The 14,471-nt window shown below is 38.4% G+C and overlaps 1 protein-coding gene across 1 annotated transcript in view; it reads right to left on the bottom strand.

Annotated features, from left to right (window-relative positions):
- LOC123593703 (phospholipid-transporting ATPase FetA-like) overlaps positions 1-14,471 on the bottom strand; it is a 100,244-nt gene that overhangs the window by 37,576 nt on the left and 48,197 nt on the right. Inside the window, exons 7-12 of the mRNA XM_045470040.1 lie at positions 12,969-13,030; positions 7,631-7,703; positions 7,191-7,261; positions 6,054-6,136; positions 5,120-5,278; positions 2,603-2,691 (exon numbers count right to left, since the gene is read on the bottom strand). Of these exons, the coding sequence (XP_045325996.1) occupies positions 2,603-2,691; positions 5,120-5,278; positions 6,054-6,136; positions 7,191-7,261; positions 7,631-7,703; positions 12,969-13,030 (537 nt within the window). The remainder of the gene's footprint in view (positions 1-2,602; positions 2,692-5,119; positions 5,279-6,053; positions 6,137-7,190; positions 7,262-7,630; positions 7,704-12,968; positions 13,031-14,471) is intronic.

Genomic DNA, 14,471 nt, shown 5'->3' with positions numbered 1-14,471 from the left:
TCCACGTTTCCTGGCTTCCTTATCTTCTTTCTTAGTTTACTTTCTTGGTTTGCTTGAGTATACACAATAGGAGCTTCCTAAGAGATTATACAGGATGAATACATTTTTTGAATCTTTATACATATGGATATTTCTTTATACTTGAATTTTATTAACAGTTTTACTAGATTTAGAATTATAGGCTGCAAACAATTTTCTGGCACACATTTGAAGGCATTAATATTTACCTTCTGCTGTTGCTGCTGAGGAGGCCAATGCTATTCTGGTTTTTGATCCTGGTATATGATCTTTTATTCCTCACTAGAAGCTTGTGGGATTTTCTTTTTTTGTAATTTATTATTTTTTTAAATTTAATTTCAAGTTAGTTAACACAAAGTGTAGTCTTGGTTTCAGAAGTAGAACCCAGTGATTTATCACTTCCATATGAGCACCCAGGGCTCATTCCAACAAGCGCCGTCCTCAATGCCCATCACCCATTTAGCCCATCTCCTACCCACCTCTCCTTCAGCAGCCCTCAGTTTGTTCTCTGTATTTAAGAGTCTCTTATGGTTTACCTCCCTGTTATCTTATTTTTCCTTCCTTTCCCCTATGTTCATCTATTGCATTTCTTAAATTCCACATATGAATGAAACTATATGATAATTGTCTTTCTCTGACTGGCTTATTTCACTTAGCATAATATGCTCTAGTTTCATCCATATTGTTGCAAATGGCAAGACATCATTCTTTCTGATCGCTAAGTAATATTCCATTCTATCTATCTATCTATCTATCTATCTATCTATCTATCTATCTATCTCTGTCTCTGTCTCTGTCTCTATCTCTATCTCTATCTACCACATTTTCTTTATTCATCAGTCAATGGACATTTGGGCTCTTCCCATAATTTGGAGATTTTATTTTTAATTTTATAATTTTTTGGTATGTGGTCAATCTGCCTTGTTAAGCAGGACTTCTCATGTGTTTTCATTTTGCCTTCCCAGGGAGGCAGCAAGTATAGCAGAAAGAGCATTGATTTTGAAAAGTTATGCCTAGATGGATAGATGAGATGATTAAATAAAATTACATATGTAAAACATCTGACACATATTGATGCACTGCCCCCTTTATACACTTGAGGGCTGCACCCAGATCTTATACATCCTTGTGATTCTCACAACATCTGGCACATACTGGGCACATGATAGATTTTCAATAACTACAAGTTGATGACTTAATGAGTCATAAACCTGTCTTTGCTGTTATTTTTCTGTAGGATTTTATTTATGATATTTATCTTTACTGTGTCTCAATTTGCATATTTGTCAAATGGACTTGCTTATTGTCATGGATGTAGTGAGGCTACAGTTAAGTGAATAATGAATATTCTAAAAAGTTAAAATCACTCTAACAGATGTCAAGTATTATGACTGACCTTCAGAGAGGTAAACAAGTAGGTGAAACTTCCTAGGCATATGGGAGACATCTTGTTTTGAAAACAAGCCCAGGCTAAATGACCTAACTTAGTGCCTAATGATAGATGTTCCTAATATAGTCAGCGGCATATTTGCCCATGTCACCTTCCTGAATTTTCAAATGTGACTGTCTTCCTCATTAAGAAACCAGGAAATGTCACTTTATTTCTACTGCTAAAAGCTATGGAGATAGTGGTAGAAAGAAAGATAGTGGATACTAGCTTCTGGTCTCAAAGCTGAATGAACTTTCCTAATTTTCTAAAACCCCATTTACTAAATCCAAAGGATTTAGGAAAAGAACTGCAGTATTTCCCATAATAAATAATGGAGAAGAGGCAGTTTATAATTCAGATATTAGTGAGAAATACACAGAAACAAAAGGCATTTTTGAATTTCGAGAGTCTAAGCAATAGAGTAAAAATAAAAAGTCATAGAATTAAGTACAGGCAGCACTGAAATTGCTCAGTCATGCAAAGAAATTGTATAAGTAAAGAAATCAATGTCTATATCTAACAAGAATAAGGACAACCTATATAGGATAGCAGGGAAATTAGTCTTCAGTTTAAACTTCTGTTATCAAAGCTATTATTATCTATCGAGTGCTTTTCCAATTTCATTTCTCAGCAGCAGGATCTTTATTTTTCAACTGGCATCTTACAGAACAGACAAATGTGAAGCTGTTCTTTTTGAAGTGAGAATATCAGAATGAGGGAGCCAGAACAAAACTCACTTGATCTCAATTCCCCCTGCAGCAGACTCCTCTAAGGAAACAGTCTGAAAATCATCAGTTTAAGTAAGGTGTTCTATTAGTTCAGGTAAAGTTTTATTATAGTATCCATGAGTAAAATAGGTTATGGGAAAATAAGTGTGTCAATTTCTAAAGCAGGGTTCTTGATCTGTTCCAGTACTATTAGTCAAAGCATCAAATCTTAAACAAAGTGTGATCATTCTAACAGGTATAAACTAGAGAACAGACTCCCTTGTCAATTGGCTCTATTCTTTTTTGCTTCTGACATTAGTAAATGGCATACTAAAACTGTTTGAGTCTTGCAAACAACTAAATTCCAAGTTGGAAATGCCAGCTGCTGCTATGGAAGGAAGAAAAACATGTCTACTTGTAAAGAAGTTGAAAAATGTCTTCAACTTACCCAGACCACAAGGACATTCAAGAGATGGTCCATGTGCGTCCGTTTAAAGGTAGACTTTCCACAGTTCTGCATTAATTTGGTGTCTGGTCCTAAGTGAAACAGAAGACCAGCTCTTAGAATCACTGAATACACTCAGAGGATTGAAATTGGATTGAAATATACCTTTATGACTACCTAATCAAACCTCTTGCCAAAGCCAGGGGATAAAGCCCTGGAGAAAGGCTCATACTTGGTGCCAATAACTCAAAAAATAAACATTTTGTTTCTAAGGATAATCACAACTATTTCTGCAAAGTGCACCAATCCTGATTCCTCTTTTTTTGGTACCTCAGAGAGTCTAGTTTTTTATAGATGAGTTAAGTCAGAATAGGAGCCACAAGCTTCTTCCTTTTTAAGTTTTTATTTTAATTCCAGTTAACATACAGTGTGATATTAGTTTCAGGTATACAATATAGTAATTCAATACTAGGAGCCACAAACTTCATTCTCATCATCATCTGGTTTATTTAGCTTAGAAAAGAGATTTTCTGATAAAGAGATCTCTACCTTCTTTTGAGGAAAACTACTGTTGGGCCAGGCTCTATTTCAAGTTTCTACTTGGGAAAGGAAGAATGGAAAAGGCAATGGCAGTGACTTCTGAGATGGAAGCCGGGGCTTTTCTGGGGCTGAGAGACAGAGATTGTATTTCCTCATGACAGGGCAGATAGTAAACAGAAGTAAAGAGCTTTTAGTGAATATTACTGACCAAAACATAAGCAGTTTAGAAGAAAGTATAAGTAGCAATTTCTCTGGCCTTTACCATCTGATTGTTATTTTTACATGTATTCTAATGAAGGAATTTCATTAATGTTTACACATGGGGGAACTAGAACTTCCCTGATAATGTAGGCAAACACTGAGAATGCAGGGCATAAGCTATGCCATTCTTTCTTCTCAAGCATTTCTTGAAGGGCTTGAAGGGATGAGAAGTTTGGCTCAGAGCCAGGCAGCTACATGGGGCAGAATCTTCCAAGGGTCCTTAGAAAGAATGACCTTACCACAAGTTTCAAGGAGGATGTGGAGATCACGGTTGAACCTGGGTATCATGTAGCGGGAAGAGCAACTAAATTCTGCACTGAATACCTCAAGATGCTCTTAAGTGGTTATCAGTTCTCTTCTGCTCTGAGTTTCCCAAAGCCCCAAAAGATTTTTTGCTACCATGTAAACCAAGAGTCAGAGGGAAACCTTAACTAAATTTGTGCTGGTTGGCAACCTCACTGCTATTACTGTAGGGAAAAAAACCTTTTGCTGAAAAATGAGCTTTTTATAAATGGCAATGTATAGGGGTAGCTGCTGAAGTACAGTGAAGAAAATAAGTGTACTTCAAATCTTTTGGGTTTGAGTCTAGTCAGCCTAGAAGCCACCATTATAGCTCAAGAACCAATGAAAAAAAGTTCTACTAAGGCCTCCCTGGATTCTTAGGCTTCTTTCTATGGCTTGGTTCCAATTATTTTCCACAGAAGTGAGGCATATAGGATCCTCATGTCTAGGAGTGAATTCTCTAGAAGGAGAGCTCTGAGTTGAATAGTATTCACTGTGGTAAATCTTCCTTGATGCTATCTTCAGTGTTCCCTATCTGCTTACTATGGTTGTTGTCATCAATTTCCATTGTTACCAAGTGCACAGGGTAGGTAGCACAGAAGCTTCTTCCTCCATTTTCCTGAACCACCAAGAATAACCCAAGAAAATCCCTCACTAAGCATAAGGGATTATAGTTCTAAATGACATCTCAAGAGGGGCCAATTCTTGGGGTGCTTTGGTGGCTCAGTCGGTTGAACGTCTGACTTCGGCCCAAGTCATGATCTTATAGCTCGTTAGTCTGAGACCCGCTTGGGCTCTGTTTTGACAGCTCAGAGCCTGGGGCCTGCTTCAGATTCTGTGTCTCTCTCTCTCTCTGTCCCTCCCCCACTCACTCTGTCTGTCTCTCTCTCTCAAAAATAAATAAAAACATTAAAAATTTTTATAAAAACAAGAGCGGTCAATTCTAATGATCCACACTGCTTTTTCTCTGCCATGAATCCCTCACATTTTATTTCATATTCTTCTCCATAATGAACACCGTGTGTATTCTCTCCTGGGAGTAATCCATATATATACTCTCTCCTTTCACATGTTCCCCTTTTACATGTTAATTCCATGTACACTCTTTCTATGTGTATACCTTCTCTTGTGTCCAGATATGATCAGAAAGACTTATAAATGTCCTGTGGTCTTGTAACATAAAGACTTCCTTTAACAAAGGCAGAGCTAATAACAATGGCAGCTCATTGCTTGGGGAAAAAAAAATTTTTTTTTTTTCCTAAGAAAAAAGGTTTTTTTCTTAAATCTTTCATCCATCTATCTACCTCCCTCCCTTTCTATCTGTCTCAAAGCCATAGTGTTCTGATATATCTCTGAGTCTCATATCTACAACTTAGAAACTGAATAAGCACAAATTGGTCATGAATGGAAGTCTGCTGTGACTCTAAGGAGACATACCAGTATAAATCACCAAGCCATAGCACCAATCTGTATTCCTGATGATGCAGCCTCGGAGTAGCAGCTTGTCATGGTCCAGGGTGAAGTCTTTTCCTTTATAAGTCAGTATTCCTGTGAATTTGTCCAACTTGTTATTGGGAGACTCACACGTCACTTTTCCTGAAGAAAAATGAAGGAGAAAGAGTCCTGGCTCTGTAATCTCAGGCCTTTCCTAACAGGACAGAAAGAGGCTTAACAAACAAGAGGAAAGAACATCCCTCTTTCAAAATACATACATCTTTTTCCTATCCTCTCTTAACTGCTGCCCATTGATTACCAGCTCCCTTTAGAAAGGCGGACAAAGGTTTCTGGGCATCAAAGAAGAGTAATTCTGTATGTGACATGGGTCATTCAGAGAGAGAAAAACCCACATGATAACTTATCACCATCAGTACTACCAGGTAATATGAGCTCTGAATCTGAAGAAATTAAAAAACTACTTAACTTAAAGCAAATCTAGCATTTTTCTCAAAATGAAATAATTTGGCTTTTTCTTGATTACTAAAATAGAATATGTCCTTTTTACAAAGGACATATACATATACAATACTAAATACATATACAATACTAAAAGCAGACAGGAGAAGGTAAAATTGCCTAGAGATAAGTGCTGTTAATCTTTTGAAGTACATCCTTCCAACTTTTTCTATACATGTACTCATAAACATATATGTTTCCAAAAATAAGCTTATGTTATATATACTATGCAGCCTACTATAATCGTTTTCTTTCACTTGTTAATATGTTGTGGATATTTTTTCCATGTGACTAAATACCAACTTGCATATTGTTCTTACTAAGTTATGTAGAATTCAATGTATGGATGTGCTATACTTTATTTAACTAGTCCTCTATGGATAAAAATGTGGGTGGGTGAGTGTACTTCCTAACTCACCATCAAAGGCAGAAAGCAGCTCCAGGTTATCTTCCAAATCACTGGTGACTGGGATGGCCTGCTTCACTTTCAGGTTGGTTTCACTATAGCAAAGGACACATAGTCACCAGAGCACAAGCCATACATACACCAGCAGCCTAAGTTGTCTTCTTCGGATTGCAGGAAATAGATATTGCCAATAGAGCTTGGGCTATAGGTCTGAGCTCTAAGAGTGACCCCCACTGTTCTCTCTCTAGGACAGTACTGAGGTAGATGGCTTCACAAGGAAGCTGAGCATTAGCCCACTCACTCCCCTATCTCTCTGCTCTCATTCCCTGCAATACACCAGTAATATTTTAACCAATCCAGGAAATCTTGCTGGTCAGGTGCTCTACATGAAGCTGAAGAGACATCACAAAACAACCTGAAGGTGGCACCTGCTCCCTTCAAGAATAAGGAGCAGGTCCTTTTAAGAAGCTTGCACATACTTCCAAGTAAACATACTCCTCACCTCATAAATATTTATAGGACCCATGAAGGAATCCCAATTAACCATTTGCTGATACAGGAATGCACAGAGACCGAAACAAAAATGGAAGCCACATTTCAGAAAGCTTGGGCACCAAGAGGAATAGTTGTAAGAATGCCACTGATACAAAACTCCACAGGACAAGCTCCTGAAGATGGCCTCTATCCTCCTAAGACCTTAGCTTTTGCACGGTAATGAATTTGTAATTTAAATCCTTTACATAATGTGGTATTTTATCAGTAAATAATTACCTCCATACTCATCCTCCCCACCCCCCAAACCTCCACTGGAAACCTTGGAACTCTATTCAGAAATTTTACAGTTCTGTTTACCTCTTTCCTGCTACTCAGCATTACTGAATACAGTGAGAGTGTCTCCAGTTTAGAGATGGAGAATACAGAGTTTATTCTGCACCCAGGGGATGCAAGATTGTTGCTGCTAAGAGCTCAGTTTTAGACTTGAAATCCCAAGGATCTGGCCTCCTATTTTCTCTTATCTGGATATATCTAGTATCTTTGGCACTTCCATCTGAGAATAAAATTCATTCCCTGCATCATTCTCTCCCTCGGTGAGAAATTCTCTAAGCTGGCTCAATGGTCTTAAAATGACCATCAGGAAAGAACACTTACCCATCAAGTTCTGCTGTTTCTATATACGTCAGACTGTAAGGCTCACTGCTAGAGAGTAATAGTATATCAGCCTATGGTCAGAAAAGTCAGAGAAGATAAGGAAAGCAGGAAGGCAGACTTTTAATATTACAGTGGCAAACAAAGCAATTACCCCAGAAACAGATATTCATCCTAAGAATTTTACAGATATTTGGTTTACACTCTTTGTCTAGGATCCACTGCTGCTACCACACTCACCCTCTCCTAAAGCTAGTCATTCTTTATCTGTAGCTATGGTGGGAGGCAGACAAAAACAAACTTCGTACAGGAGCCGTTCATCTCCAGATGCACAGTGAAGCAGACAGAGGTCATCAAAAGCAGTGGCAGCAGAAGAGCTGAGAGGGTTCCTCTGTACCCACTCAAGTCAAAAAGAAGAAACCACCATGCACAGAGGTACTCACCGTGACAGGCTGATTATTTCTTAGTTTTATTATATCTCCCACTTGAATATTCATCCATTTGTCCTCCTTTATCCTGTAAGAAAATGTGCCTTGAATGCCTGTTCTGAGAATTTCCCCATAGCCCTGCTTTGACAGTCAAGAAAAGAAATAAAAAGAAAAAAGTGGAGATGAAGTCAAGGCTTATAGAAGAACCAAAGTGGTTTGTGATGCATCCTTGCTATAATCAAGAAGGGGGCCCATTTCTCTTGACTTCAGGTTATAAGGATTTTCTAAAACTCTTTAAAATGCATATGTAGTCATATACACCCCTAATTATTCTTTAACTAAAAGTAATACATGCATATGGTAAAAAAAAAAATAGTTCAAATAATAAATAGGCATGTAAAAAGAAAAATTCTCTCTCCCCAGATTTTAGTTTTGCTTCTCAAGGTAGCAAATGCAAATTTTTGTATTTGTTTCTAGAAAATATCAATCCAAATGATACAACATATACATTTAAAAGTTATACACTAGAGGGGCATCTAGGTGGCTCAACTGGTTAGGCGACTGACTTCGGCTCAGGTCATGATCTCTCAGTTTGTGAGTTCAACCCCTGCGTTGGGCTCTGTGCTGACAGCTCAGAGCCTGGAGCCTACTTCAGATTCTGTTCTCCCCCTCTCTCTACCCCTCCCCTGCTCACACTCTGTGTCTCTCTGTCTCTCAATAATAATAAATAAACATTAAAAAATTAAAAAAAATAAATAAATACAAGTTATATACTAGAGGGGTGCCTGGGTGGCTCAGTTGGTTAAGGGTACCACTTCTGCCCAGGTCATGATCTCACAGTTTGGGAGTTCGAGCCTCAGATCAGGCTGACAGCTCAGAGTCTGGAGCCTGCTTTGGATTCTGTGTCTCCGGTTCTCTCTGCCCCTCCCCAACTCGTGCTCTGTCTCTCTCTCTCAAAATAAACATTAAAAAAAATTTTTTTAAGTTATACACTAAATACAGAATTTGCTGCACTTTGCATGTTTCATGTAATAACATATCTTGCAGAGTACTTATAGAAGATATGGCTCATTCTTTTTGATAGATAAAATGTATATCCTATCATATATGGTTGTACCAATATTATTTACTTATGTTAAAATTGGATTACTTTTGACCCCTCAAATCCTCACTTCCACAAAAGGCAGCTGGCAGTAGGAGCAGATTCTATAATACTACTGGCTCTTTCCCCTTCTGTTTTTTGTACCTCAATTTCCCCAATTGCATACAGCCCATAAATCCTTCCTTTCTGATAAAGAACGAAGCAAGATATACACAGTACCATAAGAATTTTGGAAATATGAGCTACCTCTTTGTAACAATTCTGTTATGCCAAGCACCCAAAGAGCTGGCAAAGAGAAGGCACACCTGAACGCCATTGTATGTTTCACCTTTGAATGAAGCCTTGTTATCTGCAAGCATGACACACATCACCACTTTGCCAGAGCACGGGTTTTCCCAGGACACCTTTACTGGGAAGATAACTTCTTTGAAAAGGGCCAAATTTCTTTTATTAAAAAAAAAAAGTCTTTTAATATAAATTCAGTTAGATAATCTTCTTCCACTTCCTGAGTTATATTTCTTTTTTAAAAAATATTTATTTTGAAAGAGAGAGAGAACACGCAAGTGTGAGCACGAGCAGGGTTGGGGCAGAGAGAGAGAGAGAGAATCCTGAGCAGGTTCTGTGCTATCAGCACAGAGCCTGTCTCGGGGCTCCATCTCACGAACTTTGAGATAATGAGCTGAAATCAGGGTCAGATGCTTAACAGACTGAGCCACCCAGGCACTCCCTCTGGGTTATATTTCTTTAAATCTTATTCCAAATTAAATTTTCTCTGTATGTTATAAATGTAAGTCCTTATTGTAAAACCATTATTTATATATCTTTGTATCTCCTTCTCTGTTTTTTTTTTTAATTAAAAAAATACATTTTTTACATTTTTTATTCATTTTTAAGAGACAGAGACAGAGCACGAGTTGGGGAGGGGCAGAGAGAGAGAAGGAGACACAGAATCTGAAGGAGGCTCTGGGCTCTGAGCTGTCAGGACAGAGCCTGACGTGGAGTCCAAACTCACAAACCATGAGATCATGACCTGAGCTGAAGTTGGTTAAGTGTCCAACTGAACCACCCAGATGCCCTTAAAATTGTTTTAAAAAATGTTTCTATTTATTTTTGAGACAGACAGACAGACAGCATGAGTGGGGGAGGGGCAGAGAGAGAGGAAGACCCAGAATTCGAAGCAAGCTCCAGGCTCTGAGCTGTCAGCACAAGTCCAACATGGGGCTTGAGCTCATGAGCTGCAAGATCATGACCTGAGCCAAAGTCAGATGCTTAACTGAATGAGCCACCTAGGCACCCACTTCCCTTGGTTTCAAGTGTCATCTTTATGCAGATAAAATATAATATGTTTACTTATTTTGTTACTAATTTTCAAACCTGCTATATAGTACTGAAGGGGAATAGCTACAAGAGTTGGAGAAAGACATCTGAATATCTGTTGTATTTTGCTTTACTTTGTTTTACTTTGCACTCTGTCAGCCGTCATTTTCACCAGTAAAACATGGCAAGAAGGGCTACAACATTCTGGCTTCTCCTGAAGAATTAAAAGCTTCTATTTTATGATACAAGGAGCTGTCAAACTATTACCAATTTGTTCCTGAACATTATAACAATCATGTGTCCCAGATTTAGAAGAGGGGAAGATATTCCTTTCTGATTTAAAATATTCAGTACTGTTGCACCATAAGCACATTTTTAATTTCCAGGCATTGCATTCTAACTTCTGGTTTAGAAAATATGATCAGAGGGGCACCTAGGTGGCTCAGTTGGTTAAGCATCTGACTCTTGATTTTGGGTTAGGTCATGATCTCACAGTTCCTAAGATTGAGCCCCTTGCATCAGGCTCTGTGCTGACAGCATGGAGCCTGCTTGGGATATTCTCTCTTTCTCTCCCCACCCCCTCCCCTGCTCATGCTCTCTCTCTCTCTCTCTCTCAAAACAAACAAACAAACAAACAAACAAACAAACAAACAAACAAACAAACCAAAAAATAGATCAGAGAGCTAGAGAAGGCAGTGTTTTGATTCCAGAAGAGATCATTCACATTATATTCTGTTTTATGTGAATGGTACCTCCTGAAGCTCTGTAACATACTGGTACTTTTCCTACTACAAACACTCATAAATGGTAGATATAATAAAGTGAACATTCTTTCCCAAAGCAAGGCTATGTTTACCACAAAGTAGAGCCAGGAAAAAAATTAAAAGGTCAGCATGTTCTGAAGTTCTTGCTCTGAGTGAGCGAAGGGATTGTCAATCTTAATGATTAGCAATTAGTTTTAATTTAGTCCACTAGAGGGATAGGGCATGAAGCCTTAGGATCTTGAGAGGCAGTGAGTTGGAACTAAGGACCCCTCATAAAGCTCTGAGAGGACAACAACATTAGGTAAAAGGGGGTCTAAAAAAAAATCAACCTACTGGCAAGAAAGTTTGTCTATCTTACTCTAGAAGGTTGGGGGTCAGAGAATAGAGGACTCTCCCCTAAGAATCTGTTAACATTGTGAGGTGTGGGATCCAAATTTACAATTCCTCAAAATTAGGTTTCAGCAGGTGATATCCTTGAGTTACTTGGCAGAAGCAAACACAAAACCCCTCAGAAACGGTACAACCTCAACCCAGGACATTTAGAATTCTCATAAAGAAAATTTTACCAACAATGTGCTTGTAGCCAAAGTTATTGAGAAATGAAAATGACAGAAATCACAACTTGCAAAACCAACTTTTTCAATAGCAGCTCTACTGAAAACCATGTCTTCTAGAAAAGACAAGCCACTTTCTGAAATACAGACTGTTTCAATAACCAGCTTCACTGAGTGAAAAAGTCTAACAAGGCCCTGCTTGTGACCTCCCATCCTAAAACCACTCTATGGAAAATTCTTTTCCAATAGTCTTTCGAAACCCAAGTGCTCAAACTACTTGGGGAGTTCATTTGATGAAATCCATTTGGTCAGTAACTCCCTAGCCTAGCAAATTTCTAATACACTCAGTTTTGTCTTTTCTTTTTATTTCTATTTACTTTCTTCCTTTCTTTAAAATTTTCTTTTTTCTTTTTATTGTTATTTTAATGTTTACTTATTTACTTTGAGAGAGAAAAAGAGAGCATGCAACATGCTCAGCCTGAAGCAGGACTCAATCTCAGGACGGAGAGACCATGACCTGAGCCAGTATCAAGAGTCAGATGCTTAACGGACTGAGTCACCCAGGTGCCCCTTAAATTTTCTTCTTAATCATAATTGTATTTTTTGGTGGCATCTTATGAGAGGCTTCAACAGACCAAAACACTTGAGGGAATAATCCACCATGAGTAAGAATTAGCAGCCTCAATAAATAACAGAATTAAATGCCCAAGAACTTCACATAATAGAATTATATGATTAAAACCATAGCTCCTGGGTATTCTGTAGGGCCACTGTGAAAAAGACTGGACTTCAATTTTGAATTCCTTCAAGTTTGTACTAATTTGCAGTCATGCTACTGCGCACACTCGTCATTTTTTCTTTTATACAACCTCTATTGGTTGAATTCTTCCCCATCCCTTAAGACCTAGCATAGACGTTACCTCCTCCAGAAAGTCTTCCTTGATTTCTTTAACTAGCTATGATCATTCATTTTTTATTAATTCCTATAACTTCTTGTGTCTCTTATGATAGTCTTCATATTTTGCTTTATATAGGAATTATGTCTGCCTCACTGCTTTCCTGCCAAAGGTAAATTGCTCAAATTTTGTAGGATATCATCAAATATAAACATTTACCTATTGACAACACTTTAGATAGCTATGACCAAACACCATAGTGATGGGGTCAAAACCAATACTTTCTTTAGATTGTTAACACAAGATGACCTGATCAAAGACTATTTAGTAGAATGGCCAATAAGGCATGTCAGAATCTACTGATGTTCTAAAGACAGATTTCTATCTCCATGTTCACCACTGCACTAATAATAATCATTTATATGTCATAAATTGTTAATGGCCTTAATATATATTATTTAATTTTCATTTTTGCCACAATCCTCTAAGGTAGAGAATATTATCTTCACTTTATAGATAGGAAATATGAGGCTGAGAGAGGTCTGAGGTCACATGGCAAATTCAGGGTATACTAGCTCTAGAAACAAATTCTTATGTTCAACCCTAGGTTCTTTTCACTGTCCTGAATTACCTTTCCAAAGCACTCAGCACATCAAGCTTTAGCAAGGACAACCTTAAGCCAGAGCTGGTCCTACCTAAACTGATTTCTCTACAACTTACCTGCCATTCATCAGCACCATTACAGAACGGTTGTTGACGTGATTGTCATTTTGGTGCCTTTTCTAAAATTACACAAGAAAATGTTCAGGAAATGGGAAAAGAGTAAATTGCATGTAGAAGCTTAATAGTTTAATATTTTGAAATATTACCCAATGTACTTCTTATTTATAATTTTTCTTTACCTCCCAAAGCCTTTCTACCATTAAAACCAGAGTAAGAGGCTGATTGTCTCAGAGAAGATGGGAAGAAGGTCAGAAAAAGAACCAAGGGAGAAGAAAGAGACAAAATCTTGGTTTTAAATATCAAAAGCCAAAGCCTGAGGGAATGAGAACAAACAATTTAGTCAGAAGTCACAGAGGAGAGAATGAAAAATGATGGACAGGACTAGAGTCTCACACACCTTGGTAGGAGCAGGGAAAGTTAAGAATTCTCAAACTTTCCCCCACCATAGTCAACATATAGAAGCTTCTACAGTAGATGCAATAAGGAAAGAGCAACAAAGATCTTCTATTCAAAGACCAAATAGAAGAGGGACCAATACAGAGCATGTACTGATGCTCACATGAATCTTCTACTTCCAATTGAGATTACTCCCTGGGAAAACGGCAGGACTATGAAAAGGGCAGAGAGAATCTTGAATTTGTCAGAATGCTTATCTTAAAGAAACTGAGTTCTAACCCAGAAGTAACTGGGTTATCCTGAATTGGCAAATCTAGCTTTCAGCTCTCAATTAAAAAGGTTCAGGATGGCGGGGTGGTAGTTGTGAGTTATACTGAGTTCAGTTATAGAGAAATAAAGTTACATTTTTTGCACATCTGAATTGTGACTAAAATTTCAACCACTACATGGCTAATTCTGGGTTTAAAAGAGTTGCAGAATTAGAAGTCTAAAGAAACATCCTGCTTGCAAAGTTTGGTCTAAAAATCTATTCTGGTGGGGCACCTGGGTGGCTCAGTCAGCTGAGCATCCGACTTTGGCTCAGGTCATGATCTCGCGTTTCCTGAGTTCAAGCCCCACATCGGGCTCTGTGCTGACAGCTCAGAGCCTGGAGCCTGCTTCGGATTCTGTGTCTCCCCCTCTCTCTGCCCCTCCCCTGCTTGTGCTCTCTCTCTGTCTCTCAAAAAATGAATAAATGTTAAAAAAAATTTAAAAATCCATTCTGGCAAAATCAGAAGGACTCTCTGAGGGAAGATGGAGGCAGGTCAACAGGTCTGACTTTCTAAATCCCACTAGCAGACCTGGTACTGGGGCGGTATGCTGACTATTTGATGTTGTAAGGAGCAAAGAGGATGCCAAGCAGCACTCGTTGGAAGCCAGTTTTTCCCTGCAAGGCCAGGAAAGGAGTTGGCCTCTGTTTATGTTGTGAAGTGCTCTAAAACCAGAGAGTTCCTAGCTGAGCATCCCTGACAGAAGTGAAAACTGGAAAGGGAAATAGGGAGAGCTAGAGAGGAGAAGGGGAATGTGGAAAGGGGAGAAGAAAAATAAGAACAGGGCAATGAGGGA

This window comes from Leopardus geoffroyi, chromosome D4 (genome assembly GCF_018350155.1).
Source record: "Leopardus geoffroyi isolate Oge1 chromosome D4, O.geoffroyi_Oge1_pat1.0, whole genome shotgun sequence".
Lineage (NCBI taxonomy): Eukaryota > Metazoa > Chordata > Mammalia > Carnivora > Felidae > Leopardus > Leopardus geoffroyi.
The sequence above is the reverse complement of the archived record's forward strand: the minus strand, read 5'-3'. Positions and strand labels throughout refer to the sequence as shown.